Source organism: Aulonocara stuartgranti (genome assembly GCF_965226115.1).
Source record: "Aulonocara stuartgranti genome assembly, chromosome: 3".
Taxonomy (NCBI): domain Eukaryota; kingdom Metazoa; phylum Chordata; class Actinopteri; order Cichliformes; family Cichlidae; genus Aulonocara; species Aulonocara stuartgranti.
In genome coordinates, this window is record NC_138941.1 from 74,396,077 (window position 1) to 74,413,994 (window position 17,918).

Here is a 17,918-nt window from a genome sequence, read left to right on the forward strand (position 1 = left end):
TCACATGTTAACTGTGTGTGTTCAATCAGAGCTGGTTTCTGAGGGTCGATCACACGAGCGCTTCCACCATCATTCACACTGATTTCTTCAGCTGTTACAGGATCAAACTCTGGGTTTATCAGCAGGATGTTCACAGACTCACATCCCTCACACAGGCTATGAGTCACGTGACGTGACAGACATAACGCTACACGCAATAACGAGGGTCAGAGGGCAAGTCTGCGCTATGCATTCTGGGTAATTCCCTCAGGCAGTGTACTTCTGCAGAGTTCACAAAGGCTCAATTTATCTGCTGTGCTGCACTTCGTGAGCTCACAGCCAGCAGCAGCGCCCCCCAGTGGTACCACCCAGTCAGCACAGTTTAAACCATCAGCACTGTGCACACAGGGATCACTGCAGAGACATCATCATAAACTCCGGGTGTGAGCATCAGCAGAGAGTAACGACAGTTTCCAGGAAGTTCCACAGAGCTGCTTTTATTAAAGGTCAAAGGTCAGAGTGGCTTCATATACGTTTGATTCAAAAGACAAAACTTCCTGCCAAGGACATGAAAGAACAAAATAAATACATTAAACTCTCACTGTGAACGTGTGTGTGTGTGTGTGACGCTCAGGCGGCTCGTGGGCTGTAGTACGGCAGCGCTCTGATGAAGGCGTCCAGTCGGCTGCTGAACAGCTCGCTCTCCAAGGTCTGCGTGGATGTACAAACCGGGTTCTTCACGATTAGCTCCACGTACAGCTGACAAACACACACACACACACACACACAGTGTAAGTCTCTTTCACAATAAAGCCTGCAACACTTCCTGTTTAGCACAGACAGAAAACAGCAGCTCACAGATGATTATTATTAATATCCCTTTGGATTCAGAACAAAACCAAACTGACAAGATTAAAAAAAACACACGTCAACATTTGAAGAGTAAAGTTTGTAACACACAAAGATCTGAACTAAAGAATTAAACGTTAATATGTGATGAATGAAATCTGTCAGCTCAACCCTTCAGGTGAATGAATTCTGGGTAAAAAAAACATTTTAGTTCAGCCTCGGTGTGATAATCTCTGGTCTCTCATGGACCGAATCCTGATGGCCGTTATAGAACGAGCAGATTTCTGTTTATATTATAACCATGATTCAACGTGTTGTTCTCTCTCATTTTCCAACTTCAACTCTTAAAAGATTCTTTGAGAAAGCAGATTAAATTTCACATAATTCAACGAAAAGCTGCAGTTCAGCCTGCTGGTTCTATAGATGAACCCACTCATAGGTGTGTGTGTGTGTGTGTGTGTGTGTGTGTGTGTGTGTCTCACATTGCTGTAGATGTGCTGCAGTGTGTCCCTGGCGTTGGTCACTGACAGGTCGGTGTTCAAGACGAACTTCAGGCCGCTCGGTGTCTCGTAGTAATGAAGACGATACTTACTGGTCTGAAAGGACAGGAACCCCTCCTTCCTGAGCACAGATAAGGACCACAGACAGGAGGACAGGTGGACAGACAGACTATCAGGAGGACATATTGACAGGTGATGTGAAGGATACATGTCCAGAGGAGACATCTTGCTGACGAAGGAGCGGATGGAGAAGAGCATCCCGTACATCAGCTTGAACTCCTGCAGACACACATAAACACACCTTTCCTTCACACACACTCTCCGTGTCTGATTTATTGATTGCTGATTGGTTTTGAGGCTCACCTCCTCCTTGGAGATGCCCGCCTGCTTCTTGCGGTTCCACTCGTTGTAATACAAACAGTTTCCATTGCGGTCAAATATGTACAAGTTATGAACCGTCATCTGAAACACAGCCGATCACAAATCAATTAACAGACATCCACCGATGATCACTCAGTGGCTCGGGGTATGCTGAATCAAAGACGAACTCCTCCACAACATAAAAAGTGTTAACATTACTTTCTGTCCCGTGGGTATTCTTTTTACTGCAAAGTTTTAAATACCAGGGATAAAATTGCACATTTTTTATTGTAGTCTGGTCCTCCGCGATGCTGAGACGTAACACAACAGCCACTAAATTATCGGTTAACCTCATTGAAACACACCAGCTTTCTCTAATATGTTTAATTACTCCATTTAAAGGAGAAAAACACGTTAAATGTTTTAAAATAGTCGTTATAATCAGGTTTAGTCGACGTTTTTCTAATCCAGCTCAGTGTTTACCTTATCTTCCTGTTTCTCGCAGGACCCCAACTGCAGAGCTGTTCACTTAAGTGCCCGAATAAAACTGTTTCGAGGAAATTTATACAGCTAAGTTAGACTCTCTGAATTGAAAGAAGGTTGAGTTATTAAATCTAACTTGTAATTTAATCATATGCGAGTTGGTTTGTAACATGGATATTCCGCTAATAGCGTAAATAAAATAATGTTAGGCTTTATGCGCGGACAGCCTCTACTGAGTCCAGTTATTCATAGAGAGAAGATGGCGGCAGCACCGGTAATGATGCCGTACTTCGGCCAGCAAATTTCGTCCAAAAGTGACTTGGTCCCGGACTGGACCCGCCAGGAAGTCAGCACCGGGGTAAGTACGTGTAGCTGTGGTGTTGGGCCGGACCGAACCAGGCCCGGTTCGGTCCCGGTGGAGCGTCTTTAAACGGCAGGTAGCGGCTGAATGAGACAGCAGTTCTGCAGCAGCTAACAGCGGCTAACGGTAGCTGTGTTTGTGAGGAGATTCGGAGCACAGCGGGACCTGACCGGGCTAAACTGGGGGGTAGAGTCCGCGGAGACACACGTGTATCGGGTGGTTGATGAAAGATATTTAAATAACTACAGGGACGCGTGGAGAGCTGGCTAACGCTATGGTTGCATTATGGGACAGACTTTAACATTTCTTTGTTTTTCTCACTTGAGCGTTTTCAATGTGGCTTAAATGGCTTGTCCGATAATGAGCTCACCCGACAAAGGAGTCATTTAACAGTCTGAGGAGGAGGAACACGGAGGGTGATGAAGCTGAGAGTTTAAACAGGAGAGATGCTGTCCGATAATGAGTGCAGGGTGTTTATCAGCCCGTTTACCTGTTTGTTTGTTGTCGTGTGTCAGACCACCATCATGGCCGTGGAGTATGACGGAGGAGTGGTGATCGGGGCCGACTCTCGCACCACTACAGGGTGAGAAAACAAACACTGAACACGTGATGATGAGTGCAGGAAACACTCCTTTAACCTCACCTGTCTGTGTGTGTTTGTTTCAGAGCGTACATCGCCAACAGAGTCACAGACAAACTGACTCGCATCCACGACAAGATCTACTGCTGCAGGTCAGTCCTGCTCACTGGGCTCCATCACAGGAACTCTAATCAGAGCACAGAAAACCTTTCAGAATAAAACAGCTATGTTTTTAATCTCAGGAAGCTCAGTCTTTCAAAATAAACTAGGTTAGAATCAGCAGTCCTCACAGAAACCCACAGTCTGCAGTCAGGACATTTTAGGGACTCTGTAGCCTTGCAGGAACACAAAGTAACCGCTTTAGCAACCCTGAAAACCACAGAGACATGAAGGGATCTAAAGCCTGGGACCAAGTTTAGGATCTCTGGGCTTCTTATTAAATTTTTGTGCCACTATCATCTTAAATAATATTAACAAGAACTTTTCTGAAGAAATTTAAAGGGGCCTGCCAGTTGGTGCGTATCAGTCGAGCCCGAATTGCAGTTTCTGTTGACCAGTCAGGTCCAGCAGGCCTCAGGTTGGAGCATCAAACGGCTTACAAAAACAGATAGTTTGTCTGTCTTTGCTCAATGTGATGGAAATTTCCAAAATATTGTAGGTTTCCCTGCAGGCCCTTAGTGAAGGTCTTTCTATCTGTTGCATCGTCTTGTGTGGGTTAAAGGTAAGTGTTTATATATATATTAAAGGTATATATGTTTATGAACATGCTAGAGGTTGTGGATCTCTAACTACATTCCATAACATTACATTACTCCATCTAGTGTGGTACCAGCAGGGTAAAAGCTAATTATTGCTAATACGCTAATGGTAGCATGTGGGTTATCACTAGCATGTTAACAGGTTAACTAACATTAAGCTAATAGTAAGTGAACTGTAGCTTTTACATCAAAGTTAGCTGAAATGCTAATATTAACTGACATTAGCACGTGGGCCAGCAAGTTGTATAAAATGAACAGGAGTGCACGTTCAGCAGAACCTAAATGGCCTTTAATTGGGCTCCGACTGATACGCACCAACTTTCTGTAGAAATGTTCTTTCTAAAATGTTTTTAAAATGATAGCGGCACAAACATTTGACACCACTTTGTCGGATTTGAAGAAGGGGGGTCTGTTGAACCTTTGAGATGCCTGATGTTTCTGTAGCACCTTGAGAACTTGTCTGAGAAACTCTTGCCCTCCTGATGAGCGGCTCCTCAGCAGACGTCATGTTTGTGTTCTGGCTGCAGGTCTGGATCAGCTGCTGATACTCAGGCCATCGCTGAGGTCGTCGCCTACCAGCTGGGCTTCCACAGGTAACACACACAGCTTTGCACAGCCTTCCTGTCAGCTCAGGTGAGGCCAATACTCACCTGTGTCTTTGGCCCCGCCCACAGCATCGAGCTGGACGAGCCCCCATTGGTGGAGACGGCAGCCAATCTGTTCAGAGCGAGCTGCTACCGTTACAGGGAGGAGCTGACAGCTGGGATCCTGGTGGCAGGCTGGGACAAGAGGAAGGGCGGGCAGGTGAGACCGCACACCGCCTGGACACATGTGCTGGTGTAGTCCTTTGTGTGGCCAGCAGATGGTGCTGTTTCCACCCTGCAGACTGTAAAGCATCGTCTGTGTGTTACCTGTCTCAGGTGTACAGCGTCCCGATTGGTGGGATGTTGGTGAGGCAGCCGGTGTCGGTGGGCGGCAGCGGCAGCACCTACATCTACGGCTTCATGGACGCCAACTACAAACCCGGGATGAACAAAGAGCAGTGCATGGAGATCACCGCCGCAGGTAACGCACCGCCGCTGCTGCAAGGCATGCTGGGAGCTGCACTCCACAACCGTCTCGCTGACTCACTGTCTCTCCTCAGCTCTGTCTCTGGCCATGGAGCGGGACGGCTCCAGCGGGGGCGTGGTCAGGCTGGCCAGCATCTCGGAGGAGGGGGTGGAGCGACGCGTCATCCTGGGAAACCAGCTGCCCAAGTTCTCCACACACTGAGCGTGCTCCGTTCCACTCACGTGTCTGTTATGTTAATAAAGTTTTCATTTTGTCTCTTCACTGTCGTTGTCTCATTGATGCTAAAATAACCACAGATCAATCACACCAATACCATGGGTCACTTTGTGGGTGCAGTTCCCCGAGTGTCCAGCAGAGGGAGACACAGACTCAGCAGTGAGCTGAGTGCTTACAGTCAGGGCGATTCTGGGTTTAAGTTTGAGGTCAAAGGTCAGATCCTCAGGGGGTGTGGCACAGCCCGAGTCTCCTCTCTGAGCGCTGCTTTGAAGGTTTTATCTCATGTGTCCGCGCAGACCGGCGTCTGTCCGTCTGTCTACAGAAATAAAGGAGTTTAAAAAAGTCGCCTTTCATGGAGGCGCTTAGAAACGCTTCAAGCTGTGCAACAGGAAGTGCAGCTACCCACTGTCTTAAAGTGCTCGACGGCTGAGTTGGCCTTTTCTGACTTAAACGTTTTCCGTGATGAAGCGACAGGCCACTGTCAGTGTTGTTACTTTGAAGTGTCGTCTGTGGCTGATCTGCTGCGAGAGGAGACCAAAGGCTGGAGGGACGTTTCCACTGCCAGGTCACATGGGACGACCGACACTCACTGTTACTGAGTGAGAGAGGGGAGGCGTGAAGTCCACTTTTTCACCTGGACTCTTTATTAAGGAATAAGAAAGTGGATGTTCTCCGTCACAGCGACCCTCCTTCACCCATGAATCTGAGCTCTTCCTGTGTTTCCCCTGCTTGCAGCTCCACCCCCCCCCCCTCCTCTGCACACGCTCAGACCATCTCAGGCTCTGACGGACTCGTGCTGCTCACGCCGGTGTTGAGGTCGTTATGGTTTCTGCTTAGCAAAAGTTTTATTAGATCTTTTTACTTTATTTGTTTGTTTTTATTTCCAGGTGGGTTTTAATCTTATAATATTTTAAATGTTTCCTATTTTTTATGATTTTTTTAAATCATTTTCTTTTTTTTGTTTTTCTTCTTTTAATTAAAAAAATCCCTTTTCTCAGTTAGTATTTATTTATTCTTTATTTTTACTTTATTTCTGTGTTTTGTGTTTCCCATTTTGTTTTTTTATAAGTACATATATTACCTCTATTTAAATTTTGTTTTTTTTAATTTGTGTGCAGTTTAATTGTTTCATTTCCTTTTTTAAATAAAAAACTTTTTATGATTTTTATATTTTTTAACCTTTTTAATATTTTTTCCACTAATTAAAAATAAAATATAAATAATATTTGGTCTTTTTCATAATAGTTTTTCTGTCTTTTCGTTGTTATTTACTAATCCCTTATTTTTATTTATCTTATTTGTTTCAATCGTTTTTAGTTATTTTAAAAATTTCTCTGTTTCATTTTTCTGCAGTTCTGATTTTATTTCTTTTCACTTCTGATAATTTTAAGTTTTAGGTTTTAAACTTTTAAATTCTTGATTTTTCCGATTTATCTGACTTTTTTTTATTTTAGGAATTCTTTTTAATTTCGACTCTCTTGCTATATTTTTTTTGTCATTTTAAATTCATTTTATTTTGTTTTTCACCTTTTCAATTTAATTTAATTGAAGATCATTTTTATTTCTGCATTTTGAATCGTGTCTTCCTCCGCTGTTGTGACATCACTGGGGGGCGGGACTCTCACCTGTCTGTCAGACGTGTCCGCTCGTCAGTCAGGTGACAGTTTCCCACAGGCCTCCTCTCCTCTCCATCCTTCCTCCTCCTCCTCCTCTTCCTCTCCTTGCTTTGTTCTCCGGGCCGTTCACACCTCTGCCGACAAAGAGCAGAAACAAAGAGCAGCAGCAGGAGGAGGAGGACACCTGACTCTGTCTTTTGTCCTCAGACTGGGAGAAAGAGGAGCTCTCCTCCTTTCATCTCTCTCTCTCTGTCGGGACTGAATGTCTCTCGCCCGCTCTCACCTGTCTTCATGGAGCTGCAGGTGAGAAACTTCAGCCTGACTGTAACCCCGCCCCCTTTAACGTGACAGTTAAAACGGAAACCTGGATCCTCACCAGTCTGACCAGTTTAACTCCAAACATCCAGAAAACACTTCACCTCCTCCTCACAACAAACTGCTGGAAACTCTTCAACAGTCGTGCTGATGTTCGTTTTCATGAACAATCCGAGGAGCCGCTGAGGATTATGGGATAGATTTATCTCCTGTCCTTCCCTAAAGGAGGCTCCAGTGTCTCCTCAGCTGAAGAATGCAATAAAGGAGGCAGTGCAGCTCCTTCCCTCCATGTTTGGGGAGTCACTGCAGGTGTGACTGTTTCTGCAGGAGGTCAGAAACTACCTGAGAGTGAAAGCATGGCTGCTGAGGAGTGTCCTCCTCCTCAGGTGTGGATTCAGTTTGTCAGACAGGACGAGAGACATTTACATAACAAACACCCAGAGAGAGAGAGAGGAACCCTGCTTCAGTTTCTGCTGTTTTATCTTTAATGTGGAGAAAACGAACCAGAAACAACATCAACACAGTCTCTCTCTCTCTCTCTCTCTCACACACACACACACAGGACTTCTTGTCAAGCTGAAATGTGACTTTTTCCCACTGTCAAGAGTACTGACCACTGATTAGAACCATCAGGAATAAATAAGACAAAGTGTAATAAATGTATAATAAATGTGTAATAAAGTAATAAAGCGGAGCACAGTGATGCAGATATGTGTCAGTATCATGTGTGTTCATCAGCTTTTTTTATAACTGATGATTCAGCCCTGATTAGAAAGACAACAGACAGATTAAAACACAGAAAATATGATTTGTTTAGACTTTTATTAAAGCTGGTTTGATCATTTTGTTCATATTTTATTTAATTTCTTTAATTTTTCAGGAGCTGAACTAGAGAAATTTTCTTAGGGTGGCATGAAAATCAAATAGGGTGGCAAAATGAAAGCTTTTAAAAAACACACATGTGCAGGTACATGTGTTTAAAATGATTCAAGTGCAGTAGGTTTACACGTTTGATATAAATACAGTCTATTTTCTCAGCTCACATGAATGAACATCTCAGTTAAATTAAACATGTGAGTTTTCATTGTATTTACTGTGTCGCCTGTATAATAAATAAACATGTAGCCATGGGGCGGTTCATTACAAACACAAGTCTCACTTAAGTTTCACCTTTTTTTGTTTGAAAACAAAAGATGTCATGAACAAAATCTGAAGCCAAATTTGTCAGGATTTGTTGGATGAACCCTCTGAGGTCCAGAATATAATTGGCCATTTTGACTCGCTTTGATTTTCCATTTGTATTTTATCCTTTCTCCGCTGCCTTGCTTGGGATCATTCTTTCCGGCTCAAACTCACGTGTCTGAATTTTCAGTTGTTTTTTTATTGACATTCTGTAGTAACACAACTGATGTGAAATCACACAAAAACATAAAATCCTACTATCAGTTATATGTTTTGTAAAAACCACATGTTTAGTAAATTATTTTCTGCACACATTTTGGTAAAAAATAAGCTTATAAACAGCTATTTATCTAAACATGCAGCCAATGCATCTTCCGTTTGTTGTACAACCATTTAAAATACTACTAAAACTAAACCAAAACAATCAGGTGTCGCGATAAGATGCCCACAAATTATGTGTGCCGGTTAAAACAGGACACAGGAGAACACCTTGACAACAGTCTGGATTTCGACCTGGAGACAGTTTACACTGCTTTGTGACATTCATTATTACTCTCATTGTCACACGAAACAATACAGTGACTACACAACAAACTACACAACACAACACACTAACTACACACTTCGCGCTAAGCGCCACAGATCGGGCACATTGCCGCGCGTATAGATCCGTCCCTGCTTTTTTAAGGAATTTGAAGTTTTTGGTCGATTTGGTCTCCAGGTTTCAAAAACAGACATGCGCAGACACGTTCTCTCCACATTCCTTCACAGACTGTCTTCGCTGAGCCCCGCCCCCTTTGGAATGGCAGGCTCCTTCAGCCACTCACACTGCGGCTGCGGGTGTGTGGGCGTGGTCTCATCCAGAGGTGGAGGCAGAAAGTTGGAGCAGCTTTTGTTCTCAACTTTTTGTGCGCGTGTGAGCTGGAGCCGCAGACTGGAAGCACTGGGAGCGCTGGTGTGAGCTCCGAGAGTGTGTGTCCGCGGTGTCCGTGTGACTGTAACTGCGGCTTGGCGTGTGTGAGTGTGTCTGTGGTTCGGGACCCCCACCTCCAGCTGTCCCACCGACCCCTGTGCGCTCTCCAAGCCGCCTCTCGCTGCTCCTCAGACGGCCTCGCAGGCAGCCGCGCCCCGCTGCTCTACGCTGGAGGAGAGAGGAGGAGGGGATGGAGGAATGAGGGGGAGCCGGGTGGGAGCAGAGAGCAGGCTGAGAGCTCGGAGCGGCTGAAGGAGCCGGGTGCCGTGACTCCCTCCGGCCTCCATCTTGGACACTTTGAGGACTTTTTTCTTTTTCTCGAACTTTTCGGCTCCAATGAGGCGCGCGCGGCCGGCGGAGACCGAGCCCAGCTGACGTCAGTGATCGGTGATCGATAGGTGTAATGGGGGCTCAGCGGGGCCCCGTGGCCCACGGCCGGGCCTCCTCCTGCCGCGGGCTGCTGCTCCTCCCGCTGCTGGCGGTGCTGCTGGGCTCCTGCAGGGCGGAGGAAGGTGAGTACTGATCAATACACTCGTTATCGACCACAGCTGCTGATCGATCAGACTGCATCGGCCCAGAAACGATGACGTAATGTTACAGACCCATCGATCCTCAGAGAGAGGTTCAGTCACACACCTCGGAGGGGAAACCGGACCCCTTTCTTCTTCTTCTGTGGTTAATACGTTTTTACATTCAGCTCAGAGAAGTTTGACAAATATTCACACAAAAGTACACAAATGTACGACTGACGTGCTTTTACTGCAGCAGAGTCTGAGCGGCAGTGAAATCCGTCTTTACTGCAGTAAACTCGGGTTTCTTCGCTCCGTCTGTCCCATCAGCAGGTCTGTGTTCAGGGTTTGACCCTGTGGTTTATGATAAATAGGATTCCTGTGACACTGCACAGTGAGGAGAGCTTGTGCCTGTAAGCAGGTGCAGGTAGTGAGCTGTGCACACCTTTACCTGCATGTTCATGAGTAACTGACTAACTGCTTGGGTCCGTTGCTCATACCGAGGCTGCGGGTCAGCCTCCCCGCCTCTGTGAGCCTCTGCAGGGCGACGGCGTGGAGCCGTGTGGCTCTGAGGGTCTGATGAGGGCTGTTGTTGTGTTGTTGTGGCTCTGCGGTTTACTTCTTCACTCATTCTAAGGAGCCTCCACAGTAATGACATGTTAGCTGTGGCTGTGAGCGGGACACACGGCAGGTCAAAGGTCAAGGTCGAGGAAAACAGAACAGCAGACAGTTTGAGGCTTTAGGTGGAAACAGCTGAACGTGTTTGTGTTCTCACTGTTTTAGTTTTAACACAAACGTAAAACATGAGAAAAATCTCAACTGTGACTTAAAGTTGCTGTTTAGAAGATAAAGTGTGTAGAAATGTTTGTGCTGATCAGATTAGAAATCAGATTCACTCAAAAATCCAACCTTTTATATTTTGTGCGTTACAGTAAAACTTAAACTGAAAACTTTTGTGCTTTTATAAAAGTGTCAAACATTTTGTTAACGTGTTTTATCTTGATAAAATCTAAAAGAGCCAATCAGACATCAGGACAGCAAACACGGGGGGAAATAAATAAACCCGTGAGAATAAAACGATAAGAAACGAGGAAGCATCCTGTTCACTGAGAAATAAACAGAAAAAATCAGTAGTCTCTGAGAGCGCACACTCACAGTTTACCGTGAGCCTATCATCGGCTGTGACCGAGCAGGACGCTGTCTGAGCGCGCTCAGTCGGCTCCAGCGTTTCTCTGGTTTTTGTTGTTGAGCTCTAACGTGAGAGGAGCCCAGGCTGAGCTGAGCTCCCACCTGGGCTGATGTGGCCACAGATCAGCCCAGCCCAGCTCAGACAGAGCTCTGGAGCTTTTTACTGCAGCTGATTCGAGGATTTATTGGTTATTGATCAGGAATCCTCTTACACGTTCAGTGCTGTGTCTGAGCAGCAGTAAAAACGATCATCCTTCTGTCATCACGCGACTCCACCGTGTTTAAATTCAGTTTTTAGCTTCAGGGCCATCTGGAGATAACAAATCAGCGTTAGCACTTTCAGGCTGTGTTAGCTCAGAGAGCAGAAGCTCGCCGGTTTATTAGGACCAGCCAGGCTAAATGTGACACGGTTTAGTTTTCCTGATAAAGCGGTCATGTGATCAGAGAAGCTGCTGTTTCCAGAGCGCCTGTTGACGCCCCAAAAAACCTAAACCAGCTTTAAAACTGTTAAACATGCGTGCTGATACCCGCTGAGGGGAGCCAGTTTAAAACCAGCAGGCAGGAAACCAACAGTGCTGCAGCTGCTTCAGATCAGCATGTGACTGGTTACCAATACCTTATCTATCATGCCGTTTGTCAACACAAAGGAGCAGCTGACTGTCACGTGACCCCCCTCCCCAACAGGAAGAGGACAGGAAGTAGAGACGCAGGGGCCGAGGGTCTGAGAGCTGAAACAACAAACTGTTTGATAGCTGATAAATGGTTTAACTGCAGGGTTATTGATCTACAGATACCTGCTCGGTAACATTTCACTCATTAAAACCGGAGCCGAGACTTCTGGCAGCCATGTCATTGGTCAGGTAGTGCCATTAAAAATGCTCAAAAAGGCTCCAACAGCAAAAACTTAGCTACAACCCTAATAATGCAAACTTTAAGCCTTGTTACAGTTTAAACAGCTGAGTTATTAAGGCATTCATCCTCCTTCACAGTTGTGCTGTTAGAAACGAGCATAATTACATGTGAATAAAAAGTAGAGGACCGATAATGAAGCCCTGTGGAACTCCACCACCTGTAAAACAACACCTGTCTCCACAGAAACTCTGAACTAGGCCTAAAATGCTTTGAGTGACGGCTTCTGAGGTTCTTATACACACGTCCTCATGTTTCTCTAACACCTCCTGCCTCTGTCATTAATCTGCATCTCTGCCTCAATAAACCACTACACTTCTGTTTCACAGTGTTTTTGTCTCAGACTGATTGTATTCATTTGTGCTGTAAACATGGACGTTTTAGTCCGAGGATGGAGTCGGCGCTTTAGTCTCGAGTGGACATTGGAGGAACTCACGACCGTATTAAACCTCAGCAGCCTCGTGAGCGTGTGTGCAGTCGACTGAAGTTTACACAAACAGACACTCAGGAAGACTTGAGGATAAATAAATAACAGATTCACACACACTCGCTCTTTAACGGCAGGTTAATCAGCAGCTGAGTGTGTTTGTGTGTGTGCTGGAAGCAGGATCATTGTTTCCTGCCAAACCAGAAAATTACCAGTTAGAAAACAATAGTGTGTGTGTGTGTGTGTGTGTGTGTGTGTTGTTCAGACTCTGAAGGCTGTTTGAAGCCTCTCTGGGACTTTACTGTTTAACCCTTTGAAGGATCATCCAGCTTTGCTTCACCCGGTTAAGCTTCGCTCTCTGTGCCAGCTTCTCGCGCTCCACCTCTCAGCATAGAGGGTCACATGAAATCAGGAGTTTCTCACATAAAAGCAGTGAAATTAGCTAAAGTGGTTAAATTAGACATCTTTCCTCTGGACTCTGGTGCCGCAGAAGCTTTTTTTTACTGTGGGTGTGTCCACATATTGTGCTCCATCTGCTCCCTGTCTTTTCTCTCCTCTTGTCTTTGTTCTGTTGTTCTTATTTTAACCCCGCGCACACACCAAACCTCCCCCTCTCCACCTCTTTCTCCTGCCTCCACCTCTCCCTCTCGGCGCCTTTCTTCCGTCCATAAATCCCTTTAAAGGCGCTGGATTTAATTTCTGACTGAGGATTTACATGTTAAGTGCCGGTTTGTTAATCTGTTGATTGGCCCTTTGGAGGTTTAGCCCTCACACTCACAATAAAGACGGGCATATGAGACCTGTGAGAGTGTCGCCAGGATTTTCAAAATAAAATGCCAGCCACATGTTAGGTTTGACCTTTCTAACAATATCAGCTGTAACATTTAAATGAGTGCACAAATGGTATGTCCAGAAAGAGAAGCACGTGACGTTTTTAAAGAAAGTAATAATAATAATGCATTTAAAAGCACAAAAATAGGAATTTTGTTCTCTCAAAGTTAAAAGTGTTTGCATTTTTCAGTGTTAAAAATAACCTGACCAGGTAGAGGAGGGTTTAGGATAGGGCTGCTCAATTAATCGAATTTTAATCACAATTACGATCGGGGCTTTCAACGATCATTAAAAATGACTGAGCCGATTATTAGCCCCTCCCTCGTGCTTTACTCTTGCGCTGCTCCGTGTGGCAAATCCAGCGCACCTCTCTGCATTTCGAACACGCGTCACAACAATTAAGAGCGGCGGTCCCCAACCCCCGGGCCTTGGACCGGTACCGGTCCGTGAGTCGTTTGGTACCGGGCCGCGAGAGTTGAGGCTCAGGTGTGAAATGTCTGGTTTTCAGGGGTTTTATCGGTTTTCAGCGTTATTTTGTTATCGTTTTGATTGTTAACTCGGTTTTCCTCGGTCTTTTCACGTGTGTTATGAATAAATCATCTTTTTTTCGGTACCGGTTTTATTTTGTTGCATTTATCCGCGACACCTTAAAGGCCGGTCCGTGAAAATATTGTCGGGCATAAACCAGTCCGTGGCGCAAAAAAGGTTGGAGACCGCTGATTAAGAGGACCCGAGGGAAGCTCGGAAAGCTAAGCAGAAGTTATTTGGAGAGGAGAGTGACTGCTGTTGGTTGAAAAGAGAGGTAAAAAAAAAACTTCAGTGGTGTTGCACACTATTTTATATTATTTTTTAAAGTCATTATTCAATACATTGTTATTATTCAATACATTGTTATTGTTAACCCTTTAAAGCCGGTCAGAGCAGCACGCTCCGTTTTGTGTAACTATTTTTAAATCCCTGTAAAACCTGAACCGTGTAAGCTAGCGCAATATTTTTTTTTGCATATGAAACCGGAGGAGTTGTACTTACATCTTATGCCATCAGCTTGTCCTCGGTCATGGTTTCCTTCCACATAAAGCTTTGCAAAAATTGCATAAAAAGCGCTTGCAGGAACAAAAACATAATATTCCAGAAACACGCTTTGCCGATCCGATCAGCTGTTCATAACACTTCCTACAGTGAAACAGACGTCAGCGCGAACTATCACATATCCGCCATTTCCTGGCCGAAACCGGAAGTGACGTCATTTTCGCGGAAAATGTAGTTTTTTACTTGTAGGCCTTAAAAGCCTATACTGGTCATGTTTGACTTTTCTGAATAGTTTCTGGGATGCTTAGAACTCGAATTGCACTGCTGGAAATAGTTTATTTTGATGCACCTGCTGTTTTCTTTGCAAATTTGCATCATAGGATTGTTTTTTCGTTTTTTCCTGCAGTGTATATAAAAATTGCTGTATCTCCAAAATAAAACTATGAAGACACTCAAAATAAATTTCCTGTTGTAAACTATTTTTTGCAACTTTTTTGTATTTAAAGTTTTGAGGGATAAACCTCTTAAATTTCTCCAAGTAGAAATATATGTAAAAAAACAAAAACGATTTTCAATTTTTTTTGTAGTTTATTGCACTTTTTTGCAATTAATGTAGTTACTATGGACTTAATGCATACATATTATTAAAATATGGGCTATAACAGTTGCATAGCAAATTGAAATGCTCCCAAAAATGGCACTACAACATGTAAAAAAATAATATAAGCTCTGGCGGACTTGGTTCTATGGTAGGTCTTAAAGGGTTAAATAAATATCGTCAAATAATCGAGATTTCAATTTCAGTGAAAATAATCGTGATTATCATTTTTGCCATAATCGAGCAGCCCTAGTTTAGGATTGTAAACACACTAACAGTGAACACCCATCTGAGTCCCAACATTCATAAGAATCAGACACCAATAAAGCGTTCACATTAGTATTTGCTGTTACCATAACCGATATAATGTATACATAATATTGTAAAATTATTACATTTGAATTAATATTATTATTAAAGCATAATTTGAAAAGCTGAAGGAAAATATTTCATGTTGTGATGCAGAAGAACCTATCTCTGAGGAGCCTGGAGTAAACCAAAGCATCTGCACATTTATTCACAGATGGTAAATAAACAGGCAGAACAACAGCTGAGAGCAAAGCTAAAAATATGTTTTAAAAGAGATATGATCTCAGTGTCTTCAGTTTGCCCACAAAATAAAATTTTTAGAGAATATATAAGATCATTTGCTTAAAATGTTACTGATACAAATATGAAGTTCCCCTTTAACCTTTGTGACATGCGCCCCAACACCCATCAGTGGACATTAAAAAACATTTTTAAAAAGTGTAGAAAAAAACCCTTAGTTTTTCTCTATATGGAATACTTCGTGGAAAACCGTCAGGATTTAAGAAATCTTCATCAGATGAAGTTTTGTTTGTAACCTCACCCTGTCCGGCGTGCTGTGACAGGCAGATATTTAACGCTTTCAGCTCTGTTATTTAGCAAGACTATAATTTTACATGATTTGTGGATGGTTTATATTACAGTGAAAGAGGTTAAACCAGAATGGCTGAGGACCAACAACAGAGCCCTGGGGAACTCCGCTGGTTAAAAGAACACATTCATTAAAAAGTAGTAATAATAGTAAAACAGTGGTGTTACCTGTTCTCAAAGCTGTGTCTCTGTTTCATAGTCAAAACAAGCTTTTCATAACTGTAGAAGCAGATTAAAATCTTTCATGTTGGAGCAGAGGGAAGATTTGCTTAGAGGACAATTTTAGGATTCTGGGAAAGCATCCAGAGCAGCAGGAAGTCAAACTACCTTAACTGAGAGTGACGCACGCTGATGCTATGATCTCAAGCTTTTTCTGACATACCTGTTTCTGAAGCTAAAAAAGTTCCTTCACCTCACATTTAGTCACCGAATGATTAGGTTCAGTGAAAAATGTCCATAACCAAGGGTAATTCTCTCAAACGCCATCAAAGCCTTTGATTTCATGTTACACCCCTACACCAACCCCCACAATGGCTTTATGTCCTCCCAGAGGGCTCCACCCCCCAGGGTGGAAAGCCTAAAGCTATAATGTAATGTCAAAACAGTCGATAGCTGAACAGCTCTGTAATCATCCCATCGAACCTTCCTGTTTCCATTTTTCAGCTCACCGCCTCCATCATTAAAACTGATTCAGAACACTAAAGTTTGAATCATTACATTTTCTAACTTCAAACCTCATCCAGAAAAGAGGATTTTAATGACGTTTCTAAATTTTCCTGTTCTTTCATCTTTTTGGAGCCTATACGATGAACAGTGGAAAGTTTTGGGAACCTTCACCCGACTGCTTTCACTAAGTTTAACGAGCGTCAAAGTTACGTAACCACGGTTCTATGAGTGTAGGCGCAGCTGACCAAGAGCTGGCGGCTGCTTTTGTGTTTGTTGCTTTTATGGTGAATTCTCACAGTGTTTGCTGTTCTCCATCTTCCTTCATCGGGTTAAGAAATTGTGTTTGTTCTGAGTTAAGTGGGTAACGGAGCCCACCCAGTAGTGTTTCAGCGATGTTTGGAAGTGCCTACATTCAGATATGTCAGATGAGGTTTTTAATTGCACAAAAGCTTTCCATCCATTTCAATCGAGTCATTTTCGATAAACAAATCAAATCAAAATCAAATCACTTTTTATTGTCACATCACATGTGCAGGCACACTGGCACAGCACATGCGAGTGAAATTCTTGTGTGCGAGCCCCACAAGCAACAGAGATGTGCAAACACAACAACACAAACGAGCAAAATACAAGAATGGCCAACCTGAAACTAATAAATATATGTACAATATATAATAGTGTATGCATTTCTGGATGTGTATACTAAATATTTTCCTACGTGTGTGTGTGTGTGTGTGTGTGTGTGTGTGTGTGTGTGTGTGTGTATGTATACACATTTTTACAAATTAAATAGTAAAAAAATAAAATAAAATAATAATAATAATAATAAAATATATAAAATAAATAAAATATACAGAGTTGAATATGTGCAAATATAATAAACTTAATGTGAAGGCTCTAGGATGGTTATTTTTTTAATTATAATAACTAGCCTGATAAACCCAAATTGTTTAAATGCATAACATCCAATCACTGATTGATTTACTTGTTTAAGTTATGTTTTGTCTGGCAAACATGTCACATTAAATAAATAACTTTGTTGCGGGTAAAACTGTATTATTGTAATGCAGAGAAAACACATGTGCAGTCTTTTTAAAGTCTTAAATATTTAATGTGAAATACCTTTTGAATGCACCTTACTCCTCTTTTCATTGTGAGTGCCTAATCTAGAGCCAGTTTCATGCATTTCAAATTAACCAAACAAAAACTAAACCACTTTCTACGACTGAAAATATCTCCCACATTTTGCCAAAAAAGACATTCACCAGTGATTGGTAGAAGGAGCCCACAGATGCTGCGGCCTCCATGAATTTCGTTTTTCCTCGTGTAAATTACCCCCGGTTTCCCTTTGTAAAGTTCAGCCTTCAAACCTGTTGAAATGTGGGCTGGTTGTCAAAAGGCACAGAGGCAGAACTGGCTCTGCACTGGCATCACGTCGATGGAAAAGAGATAATGGAGTAGGCCCTATTTTTCTTTCTCCGCAAAAACATCCCTGGAAGAGGTCCTGCGGGGGCAGTTCCTGTGGTTGGAACAGTCACAAAGGTGCACTCTGACTTGAAATAACCTGTTTCCTGCAGTGGAAATCGGCCTCATTAGTGCAGTCAGGTATTGGCATACATTC

At 43.4% G+C, this 17,918-nt stretch overlaps 3 protein-coding genes across 6 annotated transcripts in view; 2 read left to right on the top strand and 1 right to left on the bottom strand.

The window, feature by feature from the left end:
- Positions 1–17,918, top strand: part of ephb4b (eph receptor B4b) — a 230,111-nt gene that overhangs the window by 184,029 nt on the left and 28,164 nt on the right. The window contains exon 2 of the mRNA XM_082528365.1: positions 9,644–9,755. Within this exon, the coding sequence (XP_082384491.1) occupies positions 9,644–9,755 (112 nt within the window). The remainder of the gene's footprint in view (positions 1–9,643; positions 9,756–17,918) is intronic.
- On the bottom strand, positions 461–3,114 carry trappc1 (trafficking protein particle complex subunit 1). 4 transcript variants are annotated; one of them, XM_082528616.1, is made up of 5 exons: positions 2,172–2,274; positions 1,692–1,790; positions 1,537–1,607; positions 1,311–1,449; positions 461–738 (listed from the first exon to the last, which is right to left on the bottom strand). In XM_082528616.1, the coding sequence occupies exons 2-5, from the start codon at positions 1,788–1,790 to the stop codon at positions 610–612; spliced, it is 438 nt and encodes a 145-aa protein (XP_082384742.1). In that variant the 5' UTR covers positions 2,172–2,274; the 3' UTR covers positions 461–609. The 4 variants fall into 4 exon arrangements, with proteins under 4 accessions (XP_082384742.1, XP_082384740.1, XP_082384739.1 ...); XM_082528614.1 differs by lacking the exon at positions 2,172–2,274 and adding an exon at positions 3,023–3,114 and having other exon boundaries at positions 1,537–1,790; XM_082528613.1 differs by having other exon boundaries at positions 1,537–1,790; positions 2,172–2,278.
- Positions 2,359–5,202, top strand: psmb6 (proteasome 20S subunit beta 6). Its single transcript, XM_082528579.1, has 7 exons — positions 2,359–2,529; positions 3,048–3,115; positions 3,199–3,264; positions 4,398–4,463; positions 4,545–4,674; positions 4,791–4,935; positions 5,015–5,202. The coding sequence occupies exons 1-7, from the start codon at positions 2,374–2,376 to the stop codon at positions 5,140–5,142; spliced, it is 759 nt and encodes a 252-aa protein (XP_082384705.1). The 5' UTR covers positions 2,359–2,373; the 3' UTR covers positions 5,143–5,202.